An 18783-nucleotide genomic window follows, 5' to 3' on the forward strand; every position below is an offset into this window, starting at 1 on the left:
AATGCATTGTGTATATATTTGAGTGGTTATGTATGAACATTGAATAGGATAATGCAGCAAGATCTTTCACCTTTTTAATTAGACAGTCCTTCCAGATTTTGGCAACATGTTGACTATCAGTCAGTTTTTGTGGCTTTCATTTTTCTATATCTTCTATATCATTTTCTATACCTATATAGAAAGATATCTTTCTATATCTTCACTAAATTTAGGGTGGAAAGTTGTGTAAGACTGAACCAGGTCTATTAGCCCAATACAAGAGTCACTGTTCTCTTCCTAAGCATAGGAAACAAATGCTTTATTCTGTTTCTTAATAACTCAGTATCAGTGTAATGAATTTCAAAGACCATTGTGAGGATCAGACACACACAGTCTAGAATCACACTTGGCATGTAGTAGATGCTCACTAAGCAGTAGGCATAATAATTTTTTGTGGAGGCCTGCAATATCTACAGTAAATCATTTGTTTTAGTATTCTTTTTTGATGTTTCCAGGTTTTCTCTAACTAATACTGTGACAATCTTCTCTGATGTTTAGCTATTGGTTTCTAACGTTCTATAGTTTGAAAAAAGAAGGCGCAAGTGTTTGAAAATTATAAATGAAATATCAACAGTTTTACTGAGCAAATGTTCTAGAAGTATAGTGTAAGGCATTGAAAGGCAGCAGGTGCTACTGGTGAGAATGTAGCTTTAGAAGCTTGGTAGCAAGCTGCATTCTGTACCTGGTAGGTCAGTGAGCATATCTGAGCTTCAATTTCCTCATGTGTAAAATGGCAATAACAATACTCACCCTGAATATATATAGTAATAGATAGATAGATATTATGTAAATTACCTGAAATAATAGGTGCTCAATAAATTTTAGCTATTTTTTTTTGCAATTTGATATATAACCCATGCAGAGTAAGAAAGTACAGATTTGTCTTAAAATAACCACAGGACTTTTAAAAAATATCCTAAATAGAGATAGATGTAAGCATGCTTTCTAATCTTTAAAATCATTTTTTATATTTCTCAATGAAAGTTATTTTGTAAGCAATTCTGTTTTCATGCTATGTAATGTTAGATTATTCCTTGAAAAAAAATAGTTCTTACAAAATTTAACATCCATTTTAGAATAAATATTTTAGAAAGACAGAAAAGCTATAACAGGATTAATATAGGGGTATAGGTTTTCTTCTTGTTTCTTGCCTACCCAGTCAAAATGTGAATTTTATACAATTACCTGCATACATTTTACTTCTCTTTCTTTGGGCAAAAAAGATAATGAATTCTAGATAATTGTCTCTTAACCATTCTAAAACTTTCTTTATTGAACTTTAGCCTACCAACATTCATAACAAAGGCAAGTTTTATGTCAACTCACAATATGTTTCAGAATATGGCCAAAGTTATTTTTTATTTTTAAGATTTAAAACTGTGCACTGAGAAAAAAATTTTAAATATATCTATTACTGATCTACATAATGTGTGTTTATATCGATTTACTTCCTAGGGCCATTAGTAAACTTTGTGTGCATGCATGAGTGTGTGTGGAAAAACCTCTTCAAAGTGTGAGACACATTTTTTATCCTATGAAAAACGTCGAGAATAGATGCAGATATACTCAAAATATGAAGAACTACTTCACTAATTTATTTTGGGGAATCAAGCTAACTCTTATGATGATAGAGTTTATGAATCTCCACAAAATGTTTCACTGCATTTTTCTTTTTAAAACGTTTTTGGTCATTCCCTATTTCTCCTTTAAGTAAACTATTCATATATCTGATCATTCTTCCTTAACTTTGACAGGCACCTCTACCCAAAACTGTGTTCTTATCTCTGTAAAAGTTAATTCAAACTCTACCTTTTTGAGAGATTTTTCTGTAAATCAAAACTGAATCCAATAATTAAATACCTTCATAAAACTCTTAACTTTCCTTGTCTCCAGCCTTAGAAGATAAGCAAGACTTACCAAATTCTGAACTATTGGAACCATGTATCATACATTATTGAGTTATTTTGATGTAGGGTAATAATTTAATTCTATAATATGTCCAGAAACCTGCTCAATGGGTTATATAAAACCTATAATATTGTAGAAGCATATCTTTTAATAATACTATCCAGTATTTTAATGTGGATGAGATTTGGTATAATAATTTCTAATGTAAAGATCACTTCCATTTGCATTATTTCTTTTGAAGGTTGATAAAGACAAAATACATAGAGTGTCTAAGTTCAGGTACTGCCCTTGGCATTTATCCTACATTCTTTCATTTGCTCATCACAGCAATTTTGTTTTGACATAGTTAAACACGGTCTGTTACAGAAAGTTAAAAGCCTTGTCCAAAGTCACATCTTTGTTAATTGGTGGATGCGGGACTTGTCTGATTTCAAAGTTTGTACTATTTCTCCTCATACCATGTGTTTGCACGCTCAGTATGTTAGAACAGGTGAGTCCTTAGCTCCCAGCCCTAACCTATTCATTTTGTGTGAGAGGAAACTGAAGTCCAGGGAGAAGTATATCACAGTGTGACCTTGATGAAACTAGCAATGCCTGTCTGGCCAAATGAAAGCAGGAAACTCAGAGAAGGATGATTGTGTTCAGCACACCAGGTACCGTATCACCCTTTTTTCAGACTGCTTTAAGATAAACAGCCTTCAAAAGTGTGAGAATAATATACTCAAGCAATAGAGGGAGGAAATTCTAGTAGGCAATCTACTAGGATGAAAGCGAAGGCAATGAGTAACCCAAAGAGGTCCAAGGACAACAATTACTATCTTCCTCTAGGAAGTGCATCAGCCCATTCATTCTGGTGGCAGCTTAGGGAACAGAACAGGCAACAGATAGAAAATGAATCCAACATGATGTCCTGAAATCAGTACAATACCATCCTCTAGTTGCCAGGGGCCCTCAACAAACATTATACTACATTGAAAGTTAGCTAAAACATATTAACTGACAGGTCTCTAAACCAGCTATGCATAGCAACTGGAAAAGGCATGAACTATTTACAGGGAGACTTGGATCTAAACTAGAATGGATTCTAATAAACCTGCAAAAATAGAATCATCAGCCCCAGCTCACAGTGCTGCAGCACAAATTGCAGTGATGACTGTGGATCACTGTGAATTTGGAAAGAGCTCACCAAAATGATTTGACTCTGCAAGCAGAAAAGCATTAAAGAGTATAGTTCAGCATAGTTTGTCTAAGCTCAGGAATCATGAGGACACCAATCTGAAACTCACAGGAGAACCATGTGTTCATGACTACAGATGTGTGTCACCACCCCGATCAGCCAAATGCTTTGTAAAGATGGGAGAGATGGAATCTAGGAAAACCTAACTCTATATAGAACCAGTTTCACAAGTTGGGTAAGATTTAAAAGGGAACATTGTTTATGACAGTATGGAAACTAGAATGTGTGATCATTCCTCCTCATATCATAGTATTTTGCAGGCTAGCCTGTGAATTTCTCCATTGTATGACAAAAAGCCATGTTAAATTATAGCTGTTCTCTCTGAGAATTCAAATTAGTATAATACTGAGTCCTAAGGAAAACAAAAATACTCTGTACAGGAGGACAAAAACAAAAGTGTATATTTGATTCACTGTTTTATTTTGAATTTCCGAAGTAGTGCCTTGCATGTGGTAAGCGCTAAATAAATAGGTATTGAATGAATATATGAGTGAATAAAGATACGGTGTGTTATCAATAACCTCAGAGGACAGTGGAGGAGATACTCCTTGACTCAAGACGGATACTCGTGTCTACCTGAGCAGTTATCGCAGTCCTGCAGAGAAAAGCAAAGCAAACTTCACAGAAACCATTAAGCACTCCATTGCTCTGCTCACAGATGAGGGGAACCTGGGTTGTTATGAATGACTAGAAATTAGCTAGATGGAAAGTAGAGGGAGCAGAGGATGTATATTCCAGACAAAAGGAAGGGATATAAAAAACATAATTGGTTTTGCGTGTTCAACCTAAAGGATGTATAAGATGGGAACAAGGTAGAAGGGAGAGAGTGATGGAAAATAAAGTTGGGGTGATAGATGTCTCTAATCATTGCCTTTTTAAAGCACACTGCTATTGATTTTTTAAAAATACATTTGAAGTCTCTATCTAGTATCTAATATCTTCATAATCTGGCTATTTAATAAGGTGCTACTAGCTCAAAAATTTTATCATTCTATCAACTCTTAAATATCCCATTTGCCAATATATAGAGAGCTATATGCAATTGGATCAAGTCCTGTGGAAACCTACAATTTTTAGGTACTCTTTATTTTTATCCATTGATTATGTTATGGTAATGAGGGTTATATTCAAAGAACGACTTAGGTTACCCAAATACTCTTCTTTCCCATTTCTCCTTTCCCCCCTGCTTTACTCATGGTCAGTGTTTACCGGTAGGTTCAATTATTGGCCTTTCAGGTAAGGGACAGTTGAACAGCATATAACTACTTATCACCCAAATCCTTATTTTAGGTTCCTTTTTAATATTTTTGCTTGTTACACTGGGTGAATGAGAGAGATTCAGGGGGCTCACAAATTTGTAGAAGAAGGAGAGAAAAAGAGGAAGGAAACTAATATTTATTGAGTGCCTTCTATTTACCAGACACTAAACTAAGCACGTTTTTATTTTTTTACTTAAATTAATATTTCCTTATACAAAACAACATAGGGATAATTATTACTTTCAGTTTATAGATAAAGGCTCAAGGTTATTCAGTGATTCGTGCAAGTTCTCACAGTTCATGTTCAGAAGAGCTAGGATTCAAAACTAAATATTCTTAACCAGGAAGCTTGTGCTATTCTGTATTCCACAAGGGCTCTCTCTTTTATTATTCATTCTAATGCATCCCAAGTCAACTTTTTAAATGTTTATCTATGCAAGTGTCCCCTTTACTGTTTCCAAATTATTTCTCTGCCTTCTCTATACACTGTAATAAACTGAAGGATCCAAAGCACATGGTGTGATATTCGGGTCACATCCCTAGACAGAATGCCACATATGCCTAATGTTGTGTCTATAAAGTACTCAAATTAATTCAAAATTTAAACTTCTGTGCTGAAAAGAGATGAAATGATTGTCAACTACATTTAATACTTTTTTAGAAAAGGAAAATTTGCATAGACTGACAGCTCATTTTGTTTCCACATCCGATTTTAATATCTGGTTGTTCTTACCAAAGGACAGTCATGTTTATTTGGCACACACAAAATCCCCAGGCCTATTTTCATGCTTGCAAATAGATGATAAATCAATAAATACCATTATTCTTTAATGACACAAACAACAAAGTGGTCCAAACAAGATTTGATAAATTAAAAAAAAAGTTCTCTGAGTAATTCTTTTTACTTCCCCTAATGTTCAATCTATTCCTTCATTGTTCTATTTTTCTTTTGAAGCAAAAGTCTCAGAAAGCAAAATTCTAAAAAAAAGTTTATATCCCATAAGGTATCTTTAAGATAACTGAGATAACTTCAAGATAACTAACCATGTGCCCATTTATCTCTTCGTTTTTCTCTTTCAAAAATCCTCAGAATTAGAATCCTCTGTAAGAACCAGAAAAGATTGCTAGCAAATTGACAGCAAAGCTCTGAATCAATTCATAACTTTGAATAGCATACGGACAACAACACACACGAGCATATGCAGTGTATCTAAATTACATCCATAGGAGTCAGCAATCTCAGAACTGAACTGTCTTCTATAACATACACTGAAAAATAGATACTGTGCTGTGCTATGTCTGACCAGAGCAATAATTTTAGGATTTTCAGTTTTTGCAAAGGAAATTCTTAGCTTCTGAGGGTACTCTTGTATTATGATTTAAAAAAAAACAAACATACAAAAAAGCTTCTGAGACGATACAAAATAACAAGAGTTTTCTAAAAACTACTTAAGCAAAGAAAATCTAGTTTTCTGAACCAAGCTATACAGTCACACTGAACTCAGAAAGTGGAAGTACAGATCTGTTATCTATTTTTCTTAGCTTGCACATCGTCCTTAATTACAGTTTAAACAACAAAATGAAACATAAATGGCTTTTTATCAACGAAACATTGCTGGAAGCATAAACAATAAATTATGAATTACTGAAGCAGAAGCCTTTTTGGATCATGTATGCATAATGCTATTCTGCATATTCGGAATCCCAGTTGGCCCTTCTGTTTCATGCAAATTGAGCACCACCTTTTACGATTTAACACTGAGGAAAAACACCTTACTTCATATGGGTAAAAGCTAACACCGTATACTAAAAAGACCTCTTATCAATGTTTGATGCTGTGGAAAAGTCTACTATGTGAGCAGAGTAGACAGGGTCACCATATTAGAAGCATGCGTGTATAGGTATTCATTATCACACTCAGCCAAGCACACAGTTTTCACTTGATGCTTAGGTATGGTAGCCTGAGAAACCCAATAATAATGAATCCACTGTCACTGAGGGATGGAGGCTTTTTAAAGACCACTTGAGGAAAGAGATGTTATTTAGGAAAGTCCCCTGTTAGTTGCAAAGCAGCTTGGTGTAATGGAAGAATTTAACGAGACTGATGGTGTCCAGGAAGAGGACAGTTGGCTTACCAAGGCCCTCTTTGCTGTGTGGATAATCAAGGAAGGCTTTTCAGGTCTAATTCAGCCCAGATGGGGCAGAGCTGGCTTAAGGTGGAGGAACAAGGGACTCTGTCATCCTGGAAACCAACATCCTGAATACAGGAGAGGTATGCATGAGGATTCAGCTGGAGAGAGGATGGAGGGCAGAGGACCAGCTCTGGCTGGCTTGGAATGTGGGAAACCCACTTCCACTTTCAAGCAGTAAATTTTAATTTTGGGACAAGAGGCGTCTGAATTAAGTTGACATTATTCAAAAAAGCAAAGGAAGACTAATTTTCCAGCTTATACAAAATGATTCCCACAGAGTCTGTGTGTTGGGAGGTTGTGGATGATTTAAAACAACTTGATATGCTAGAATGGAATGTCATCTTAACAAATTGGAAATTGGGATTAGCCATTTAATGGAGAAAGCTGAGTTTAATATTGGCAAAGGAGAGAGAAAAAAAAAAGCCTGCATATTTAAAACCAGGTCCAGGAATCCCAGCTATTACGTGGCTGGTAAATATTTTCGTTCTTTCCCCACCTTCTCATCTTCCTATTTTTTTCCCTTTTATGTTTCTATGATAATGCCCTTTAGACTGCAATACATTGCAATGCGTACTAGTGAGGATCACTAGTTTCACAACTATCAGTGAGGCCAATTTCAGAACTACTGTACAACATTCAAAAATCAACAGAGTTAAAGCTGCAAAGGGACCTGGTTGAGAATGATAAGCCATCTCTTCCATGAAGAGATGGAACATAGCATGGAAATTTAGGAATTAATGGATTCACATAAATAGGATCTTGTCCCATTTCATGATGAGTATTTTTCTATGTGCCAGACATTGGGATAATAGCTGTCTAAGCCCTCGGTTACTCATATCCATCAAAGCACACCTAAGGGGTAGATAGGTAGTATCTGGTATTACAGATGACGAAACTGAGGCTTAAAATAACTTGCCTGCAGTCAGTATTCTCACAAGGGATGTTTCTAGAGGATAAAAAGACATGAAACACATAGTGATTGAAGTTGGCCATTGAGTTGAGATGGAAGCCCCACCAAACAAAACATGAATTATACTCTAAACAGGTTAACCATGGAATGGATAGTGAGATAACCCAAGACACACTTATTTCACAGCTCTAATCAGCATCTCCATTATCTAAATTAATTATCACAATCGTGCCTTTAGAGTAAGGTTCTTGTTAATAGAATTTTGGTTAAAAAAGAGTCATCAAGAGGAGAAAAAAAAAATATTAGTGTCATCAGATACTCTGGTTCCCCCTCTGTCTTTCCTTAAGCCTAATCAAGCTATAACTGAGGCCAAGTCTACGTCTTTCCTTCCCACAGACCCTCTTTAGGGCAGAGTTTTACGTTTATTCTTATTTCTCTATACATGTGATTCAAATATTTCAGTATAAAACATGAAGACTCCCATTTCTCCAGCCTGCTTTCTGGCAATTTCAATCAAATCTTTTAACTACAACATGCAGGCTGGCAAAGATCATGTTTCTGCCGACCTCAAATTTTCTGCATGCAAGAGATTTCTGTATCTGGAAGAGGTTCATTTATCTTCCCTGACTTGTTAATATGTAATTGCTGAGTATCTTCTGTTTTCACAATTAGAATGGAAGCCAACACTGAAATGCTGTCAGTCAAACTCCTTTTGTTTATAAATTCATCCAACTGGAAGATGAAGAAACCGATGTCTGAGCTGTATAATTGAGAAGATTCAAGGTGTTGTGGTTGTTTGGTGTGTACATGTGATGTGAGTGACTCATCACATTTTTGACCTTTGTTTTCACCTTTATCTGTATTGAAGTTTGCTTTCCTATTCTGGCAGAAATATAATTCTCATATATTCAGAAAGAGAATTATTTATGAAATCACTCAACTGTATAGGAGACAAGAGACAGTTAATTTCTATCTCATTTTGGTTTTGATTATGAATTAGTCAGCTGAAAATTGCAGAAGGACCAAGCTGTATGAGAGAGGAGAATGATCACAGCAACTTCGAATTGAAAGACATGCTGCAAGTTTCTTAGAAAATGCCAAATACTGAAACCATCTCCCTTAAAGATCCAATTAAAAAGAGGGTTCATCCACTTGTCAATTATGGATTTGAATATATTGGCTCTCTCAAAATATTAACCTTCATCTGGTGGGCTAGGACTTGTAAATCATGAAGTTCTCAGTGGAGAGACATCAGCTATTGACCATTTTAAAGTCCATCTGAAGAAGGAAAAACAATTCTGAATATGAGTTTATCATTTGATTCTCTCATGTTTCAAACATCAAATATACCATAGTTTTAAAATAAATAATGTCTAGTATTTGAATTTTTTTGGTTGTTTTGTGTTCTCTCATCATTAATAAGGAATGAGTAACAGGCTCATAAGAGATCTTTTTATCTACCTTCTTATCAGTATATCTCTACCATTTTAAACCTGAAAACTTCTTTCCATTGCTTTGTTTCTAAATGTTAAGAGGAGACAAACTGTGTTTTTTTCCTACTTTCATGGAAACTATCCAGATGCCAAAAAAGTGAAACAAAACTCATGTATTTCTGATCCAGGAAAAGGGAGATAGAGTATAAACTTGACATATCTGTTCCAAAGACCTGTGTTCATGATTTATTCTATGGAGATGTTGAATATTTGGATCCTAAATCCAAAATCACAGAGAACATATGTCCTAGTTTCCACAAGACAGTCCTGGTTTATGGTGTTTCTAGGCATAAATATAAATATAAATAGCAACCCCTTTCACTTTAAAAAATATCCCAGTTGGGGCAATATATGGTCACTCTTTGCAAAATAAATCAACACATAATTTTAAATAAACAATCATGGCACAGAGAGTGTTCTTTCTGTCCATTTTGTGATACCTAGCATCTTTTTGTTTTTGCAATTATTTCACACACACACACACCTGTGAGGTAAGTCAAAACTTAAATCCTATTTTCTAGTTTCAAGATAAAACAGATAATCCACATGCCTTTAAATATTCTACTACAGGGTTTATTGAAATGTGTGATGGGGCACGAAGAGTTTTCCTAGGTGTACAAACTTTTACTTTGTACTAATTCTAAAAATTAGAGAAAACACTTGAAATTCATCCACTGTAGGACTAAAATCTCCTCTTTAAAGGGTTTAGGGCATAATAAATATAGTACAAAACTACACTTTCACAGGCACCCAGTAACTACCTCTCATTCATCCAACATATGTTTATGCAGTGTCTTTGACGGGCCATACCTGTAATGGGCACATCTTGAAATTGCAGAATGCACAGAAAGTGCCAAGGAGCTCAGACCTTTGGGATGGGAAAACACTTCTTCCCAGAGAATCTTTAAATGTAGGGCATTTGATATGCAAAAATAATGACTAATACCTATTAGCTCACAATCAAAGTAAGCATGGCTCACACTTCTGCACAGACTTTCAGCTCAGTTTGGAATTTCCTAGGGGGCTCTCATCTTAGGCGTGGTCACGGGACTTCCACAACAAAAGAAATGTTGGCAGTGTTATCCAAAAAACAAAGACAATGTACTTGGATTAGAGCTCCTAATTCAGGGAGGCTAACACATGTAACTCCTCTGCTGAGGAGAAAGATCAAGATTTCATTTCCTTAATGTTGAGAATAGTGGAAGCCAGCTGAGTGAGTAATATCTATATAATAGCTTTCTCATTTCCTTTTCTGTGATGCATCCACTTTATCAAAGCATCCCCAAAGAACTAAGTAGCATTTTGTTAAAGGGTAAGGCCAGAATATATTTAACAAGAGCCATAAAATGTTATTTCACTTCATAAAGGAAGTTTTACCAGAATTCACTACCTCCTTGAAACAGAACAGAGAAAATAAACCAAATGTCATGAGCCAAATTTTACTCTTCAAATTGAGCATGGTTTTTATATAGACCATTCATAAATCTAAACAAATGCCCATAGTAAAGCCAGAAGACAGCCCCAGATGATACATTTATTCTGCTAATCATTCTAAAACAGCTGAAACTAAGGCTTAAATACTTCTGAGCCAAAATAGACAGCTAAAAATCCTTGTTAAATGTACAGCAGCTTAGTAAAGAAAAATACACAGATGAGATAGACTTTTTTAAAATGATCTATGACCTTCATATGTAATAGACAATAGTTAAGGGAAATGGTTAATCCGAGCTTGGTTCTCAAGAAATAATGAAATGGATTAAATGTTTTCTGTGAGTAAAAGACTTAACAATAAAATCAGTTCATATTAGCCCCAAAATAATACTGATAAGGAGTGTCCTTCAAGAAGGATTTTCTGATCTAATTGCTATTGTCAAAGTTGGTACAGGCTTAAATCAAATACCTCTAATGTGTACCCACAAACCAGACGAAATTAGAATAGGCTTTCCCTAAAGACTTGGTAAACATTCAATCAAAACTTAACAACTGCAAAGTATAAGCCAGGCCCTCCTCTATCAGATATCTCGGTATAATGTACTTGGATAACATCAGATATCTCAGTAAAATTACTGGAACTTTCACAGGGGTTAAATCTTACTGTCCATTTTTTTTTAAAGTAAGGTGATTGAGGTATTCTCCGGGATAAAATTAACTTGCACATTCACAATTCCCTTATCTATTGTTTCAATATTGGAAAGAGGAAGTGACGTAATTACCATGCCTTTAGGCTGATAAGCTAAGTTTCAACTGCTCATAGGTGAAGAAAAATTATTCTACTGATATTTTCAGTCAAATTATGAAATCACATCCTATTTTCCAATGTATATTCTACCCTGTTTCATGATGCTAATATATTTACCTTCATTTTTCTTGATGGTAAAATTCGGATTGTTGACCATTTCTGGAAGAAGACTGTATAAGAAATAATGTCCGTTTTTGGGATCATCTTTGTCCATGGCACTCACTGTTTGAATGACCTGTAACATAAAACTTGGCGTCAGCACTTCTGATGACATCAGAGGGCTTGCACTGCCTTTAAAAGCTGAGTGACATTCCTTTAGAAGAGTGATACTTTGGCCCAAGGAATATTTTTCAGTTTTCTAAGTTGTTATGGATGGTTCACACCAAGAATAAGGAGAAACATTCATCACTTTAAAACCTAGCTTTGATAAGTTGATGAAAATTAGGGTCATTACTTTTGTGTCTATTTGGTATCTGTGGCTTGAAATAACAAATTTAAGGGTATTTGAAAATTCCACTGGGCAATTACAGGCTTCTTTCCACTTTGAGTATGTACGGGCTTCTAGAATGAAATCTGGAATTGTTACAGTGATTGTAGTGTGGCTCTTGGGAGGATCTTGGAGGTAAAGTACTTAAATCTTGAATCCTCACAACTCCTCTTTCATTTTACTCATTAGGTTACAAGTGTTTGCCAAATAGAATGTTCCTTGGCACAAACATCACTGCCACAAACCTTTCTGAAGAGTTGCATCTGTTCCCTCCCAATAATGAATACTGTTTTTAAAGCTAGTGGATAACACATGCAAACAATGCTTTGGAGTGTATCCTGAGATGAATAAATTATAGGGATTAGAAGAATTACCACCGTGCAGAGAACTGTTTGGATAGATATACATACTCAGAATTGGTGCCAGTTGAATGTGCTTATTTCATTTGCAAAGCTGCATTAGCTTAGTGCTAAGTTGTTCCTTGGGATGTCAGAGAATTAGCTTAATAATTCATATTTATGAGTCTGTGATATTAATCACTTCAATATGAAACACTGGGCAACAGCTAATGTAGTAAAAATTATAGCTTATACTACTACTGTAAATAGTTACAACATAATTTCTACCAAAAAAAAAAAAAATGCCTATGAAGCATGACAGTCAAGGGTATAATCAGATTTACCGTAAAAAATTAACAGGGAAATACTCTTAGGTTTGTGAAATTTAGAGAATATAATTATGATGCCTAATGTTATGTCAGTTTGAACAATTATGTGCCATTGAACTTTGCCAGTATCATTAAAGAGAAAAAAATGGATCACTTCTTTTTGAGAAAGGGACATCATTGCCTTATAACTTATCACCTAAATAAGATGAGAACCACAATTTAAGAACATTTTCAATAGCTGTGAAGTTTTGCATTGTATCACCCACATGCTATACAATAAGCAGTGCATCAAGGTTATTTGGGGCATAAATGAAATAACTTCTCTCATTCTCTATTTCTCCATTTTTGTAAATGGAACATACTCCTACTTTGTAGGTGTTTTACTCTTGTTAAAGACCTTGTGAAATGTCTTATAATTGTACTTAGCTTGAGTAACAATATAACAAAAAATAGCACAAAATATAACTCATGGTGAAGACAGTGAGACAGTCATTAAGTTGATGGACTCTGAAATAAAGCTGCCTTGATAGAAGTCATAGTCTTATCCTTTACTCATTGCATGAAATGGAGGGATTTACTTAACTCTTTGAAACTCAGTATTCTTGTATTCCTAAACTTTAAATAAGAAGAATACTTTTCTCATAGGGTCGTTTTAATTCTTTATGTAAATTCATGTCAACCTGTTAATATAGTGTCTGGTTCCTAGTAACTGTTCAACGAGTATTAGTCATCATCATTATTATTTTTTGTTAAGGTCACTGCCATTTATTCATGACACAGCACGTTGATAATGTAACAACTTAGATGTTACACAAACAGGGGCCTCGCTTCCATCAGATTAGGTGGGAAAGCAATTATATTTACTATATCTAAACAACTAGCATATTTGCCTTGACATTTAGGTGCAGAGAGATTCCTTGGGCTTCTAGTTTTATAAAGAAGAAAGAATTAAAGTACAAGGGAAAAAACTGTGAAACACAGATGACTCTTTTATAGACAACCTACATGTACAAATATGTAACAGAATAATTTGTCAAGAGCCTTCTTTTAGGCAGTTATGAAGAACAAAGGGGGGAAAAGTTACTTGTGAGCACATGTAGCATCGTCTTCTCCCTTTACCCAATTTTGCTTCAAAAAGACTTCTACTCCCAAGTGCGCCTGTTGAAGAAATCATTCCTGAAGTGTGTGAGCACATGTGAAGAAAAAGAGCAAACAAAGAAAGGATGTCTCCACAGTGGCTGTTTCAATTTACATTCCCACCAACAGTGCAAGAGGGTTCCCTTTTCTCCACACCCTCTCCAGCATTCATTGTTTGTAGGTTTTTTGATGATGGCCATTCTGACCTGTGTGGAGGTTCCTTAAAAAACTAAAAATAGAACTACTATATGACCCAGCAATCCCACTACTGGGCATATACCCTGAGAAAACCATAATTCAAAAAGAGTCATGTGCCAAAATGTTCATTGCAGCTCTATTTACAATAGCTAGGACATGGAAGCAACCTAAGTGTCCATCAACAGATGAATGGATAAAGAAGATGTGGCACATATATACAATGGAATATTACTCAGCCATAAAAAGGAACGAAGCTGAGTTATTTGTAGTGAGGTGGATGGACCTAGAGACTGTCATACAGAGTGAAGTAAGTTGGAAAGAGAAAAACAAATACCATATGCTAACACATATATATGGAATCTAAGAAAAAAAAAAAAAGTCATGAAGAACCTAGTGGCAAGACGGGAATAAAGACACAGACGTACTAGAGAATGGACTTGAGGACATGGGGAGGGGGAAGGGTAAGCTGTGACAAAGTGAGAGAGTGTCATGGACATATATACACTACCAAATGTAAAATAGATAGCTAGTGGGAAGCAGCCGCATAGCACAGGGAGATCAGCTTGGTGCTTTGTGACCACCTAGAGGGGTGGGATAGGGAGGGTGGGAGGGAGGGAGACACAAGAAGGAAGAGATATGGGAACATATGTATATGTATAACTGATTCACTTTGTTATAAAGCAGAAACTAACACGCCATTGTAAAGCAATTATACTCCAATAAAGATATTTTTAAAAAACACATGAAAAGATGCTCAACATCACTTAAAAAAAAAAAAAAAAGAGGATGTCTTATACTCTGGGGTGGGAATCATTCATAACTAAGAGCATTCTTAAGGTGTATTTAATGGATAGAGCTCCTACAAGCAATACCATTTCTAATATTTCTAAGTCATCTGCGTGAAAAAGACTCATACGTGCTGGCGAGTGAATCTACATGTTACGCCCTCACAACCAAAACAAAAGAGGCAATAATTTAGCTTACCTGAAGTAAATGAGTATAATTACCTGTCATACCACATCTCAGAAGTTTGGCCTAAATATTACATCTGCAATAAATATTTTTTCCACCATTTATTTAAGCCAGGAAATCTGTTAGACATGCAACTTCTTGAGCTTGCTGAACCAAAAAGTCTTGGGACAGGGCCTAGAAATCTGCATTTTAAAGTCTTGTAGGTGATTCTGATGCATGCTTAAGCCTGGGATCCACTCTTTTGAGTCAAGGGAGAAGATTGGTGTCCATAGGTCTCTTATTACTGTTCATTAGAAGAGTTGGTACTGTCAAGTTCACATCAAAATCAGTGCATGATGTGTTGGGAAAAAAGTGATGAAATGGTGAATCTTTAAATTAACTTCCAAATATCCTATGAACTGGATATGGTTAAGACTTTGGTTTAAACCATTTTTGAAACTTCATTTTATTTTAATGCAATGGCCACTGTCTGATCATTTTCTCTTAGAGTAGATGCCTGGTAGATCACTTGAAGGACTTTATGCTATTAAAATGCATTAAGTTACCCATATTTAAAAGGCTGAAATTTTCATTGATGTAATAACATCTGAACACATTTGGCTTTAAACAACAGAAGAAAAAGAAGAATGGATTTATTCAAGGAAGTGCACCTCCACACAAGCAGATTTTATAGGTACACTGAGTTGATGGCAAATGAAAACTGCATGCATTTCCCACTGTGAGCTACTTTGACATCAGTTGATTTGTAAGTAATTGGACAACTATTTCATGAAAATGATATAAAAATTTCTGAAGAGGTCATAGATTTTTAGTAGTAAATATACAGCATTTAGCTTAAATATTTTCCTTTCTAGCAATAAAGTTAGGATGCAGTTGAAAAATCTAATGCTTGATAACTTATTGTGGATTAATTTCAAAGGAAGCTAAAAGCTAATATACTTCTCTATCAGAAAAACAAAGCATATCTGAGATTGGGCATAAGGAAATGAATTTCAGGGCAATACTTGAATTTCCATGGGAGCAGACTCTGATCTATTTCTTGAGAGTACTGATTTGAAATCAAATGACCTTTCTAAGCATAAAACTGAAAAGAAATTTTTTTTTAGAACTGTCGGCCATATCATAATTCTGACTCTTTTTTAAAAAACTATTCATTGTTTATCAATAATGCTAAACCTCAGATCGCTTTAATTAATATAGTTTATTAAACATTATTTTAGATTTTTATAGTAACTCAAAAGTATTTAATAGTAGTAGGTTTCACTGTCATTATTAACTTTTCAAAAGGCAAGCAGCCAGCAAACACATTTCTGATTATCTGATCTGTTGACAACCTTAAAACTCTCTTGGAATCTATTAGAATATTCCCTGTGAGTTCCTGTAGTTATTGTTCATTGATTTGTTCTTAGATGATGAGTTGGGTTTTTTTCCCCCCTCTCGCTTGCTGTTAGAACAGTGTCTGGCACATTGTAGCTTTTTAATAAGTATTGTCTAAATGAGTAAATGAATGGATGAATAAATAAATCATGTCAGGCATGTTTTAGCATCACCACTAATTCTTACGTAACTTTGAGAGGTAGGTATGAAGAGACTTATCAGAACTCTAGTGCATCAAAGACATTGTAACATCTGATCCCAAGTAAATTGGATAACAAACTCCCTACATCTTCCTGCCCCGCATGTCAGACTGCCTCAAAATCTTGCTGGCATTCATATCTTCTGCACGTGTACTTCAGTTGAATTGGGGCTTAGACTTCCAATATTTTGGAGAGTGCATAAAGATGAACTTATCCGTTCTTGACATTCATGTTCTTTGCTTTATGGATATTAAGGTTCCCTTTTGATTTCGAAGGTGGTGGAAAGAGAGTGAGTGAGAAGAGGAGACATCAAAGGCAGTACAGCATAATTTTTGGTTTTCTATTCATTCTTTTGCCTATTATTGATTGTTTATTTCTGGTTACTAATGTTAACATTTGGTTTTCTATTCATTCTTTTGCCTATTATTGATAGTTTATTTCCGGTTACCAATGTAAACGTTCCTGAAATACTAGCTTCTATTTCTTAGAGCAGTAGTTTTCAACTTGAGGAAGGAAAAGATGATACATGAAAGTAAAATTGTATGAAATTATTTATATATGCACATATATGAAGGAAAAGTCCAGAGCTTTTATCAGATTATCAATGGTGTCCATAACTGAAGGGAACAAAACAAAATAGGCTAAGAGCCATCCCCTGAAAGAGCGGTCTTTGCAAATACAAATTTTGTCTACAAGAGAAATCAAGTTATACCAATGATGACTAATTGAAAAAGGAGGACATACAGGAATTTGAGGAAACTATATTAAAACCCACATGACCCAATTATCCTCAGTTATTTCAAAACTGTATAACATAGTTCAAAATGAGTGCTGCTCATATCCATTTAATGGACAGTTCCTGGATACTTCTTTTATAATTTGTAAGGCAATCCAGTTTCTATCAAGATTTTTCTTTTCCTCCCCAAAGTGTTGTCCCATGTCACATTTCTTTGCATGAATATATCCGTGTCTTTAAAAAGTATTAGGTGGCTATTTAGAGCATGTATCTTAGAGGTCTGACCTATAGAAAATACAACAGGAGAATGTAGATTAGATTGTATATGTTTCTTTTAAACACTAAGTGAAGTCCTCAGTCCTCTCTGTAGACATTTGGGGCCTGTGCCTTCATTAACCCACCACAGAACTTCTGACATTTTCCTCAGTTTTGTTCTTTTTCATTCCCTTTCCCTTTACTGTAACTAAGTTAAGGTAAAATGATACAAAGCAAGGACTCTTAAAGGATGTATTTATACAAAGTTTGAATTTTCCAGTTTCTCCTGTTTCTTATTTTCTGTTGCTTGTCTCTGCATATTTCATCTGTATTTTGTGCATCTCTGAAATGATCAATATTTTTGAAAAATTACTCCATCACTTGCTCTGCTTTGAAAACCTCATTAGTAAAGTCCACAGTTTTTAACATAATTTAGAAGTCTCAACTGCCTTTTTAGTCTTATCTCCTCTCCATCTTCCACTACACAACTTCACAGGAATATTTCCTGATGCCTCATTAATATCATAAACATTACTTCCTAGGCTGAAAATGCATCCTATTGTTTATTCTTCTGAAGCAAGATTTTTCCAGCTGGCTTCCATTTGCCACTAGTTGTATAGTTTTCTCTGAAGGAAATTCAAAAGATTTTATAATCGACTATGTTTGGTAAATGCCCAAGACCATTTGGTTCTAGCCCTTTGGGGATTCATATGTATTTATAAATGCAAGGGGATCTTACAGTTAAACAAAACAAGTAGAAGATAATGTTCTTTAATTTCGTTTAATACAGTTGGTTCCCAATCTTATTGGGAAAAACATGCGCGCACACACACCCAGACATACCACACACCATACCATATACTGACATGCTATACCCTAAAAGTGTTTCTCAGGCTGTCCACTTTAAGACACGCTATCCTCTAGAACCCCATATGAGTCTTAGAGGCCCGGAGACCTCTTTAATCTCCTTTTGAAGGTGTTGTGTCTGCATAGCTTGGTGGTTATAGCACTAATTCCATTTGCATCTCTGCCCTTCCAATAATACATCAGCTTCTCTTGGTACCCGATCTTACCCAATTTATGTCACTAACACAAAGCCTAATAAGACTAAAAGCTCCTAATAGCTATAGTGTCAGTTTTACTTTCTTGAAAAAGACGTGCTCATCACCATGGCTTCCATGAACAAATAAAAACAAGCATACACATGTGCGTACCATGCTTCCATCTAAATTCTTATTTACTAACTTGTAGGTTGAAAATAAAATGAAGAGAGAACATCAGTCAGTAACAACCCAAGATTTGTAAACAAGCCTTTATACCATTGTTTTTTCTGTGGATCATCAATCCTAATATTTAGGTGAAGGGCCAGAATAAAGCATGTGGATTTGGAATCATGCAAGAGGTTCAGCCAAAGCATATAGAGGCTGCAAACACGACTTCAAAAAAGATTTAGATTGTATGTGTTCCTGTAAGTTGA

At 35.1% G+C, this 18783-nt stretch overlaps 1 protein-coding gene across 2 annotated transcripts in view; it reads right to left on the bottom strand.

Moving 5' to 3' along the window:
- Positions 1-18783, bottom strand: part of CDH8 (cadherin 8) — a 370394-nt gene that overhangs the window by 48253 nt on the left and 303358 nt on the right. For both annotated transcript variants that reach the window (XM_082439484.1, XM_082439485.1), the window contains exon 10: positions 11395-11512. In XM_082439484.1, coding sequence (XP_082295610.1) covers positions 11395-11512 — 118 coding nt within the window. The remainder of the gene's footprint in view (positions 1-11394; positions 11513-18783) is intronic.

The sequence above is a fragment of the Balaenoptera physalus genome (genome assembly GCF_965194825.1).
Source record: "Balaenoptera physalus genome assembly, chromosome: 19".
NCBI classification, from domain to species: Eukaryota; Metazoa; Chordata; class Mammalia; order Artiodactyla; family Balaenopteridae; genus Balaenoptera; species Balaenoptera physalus.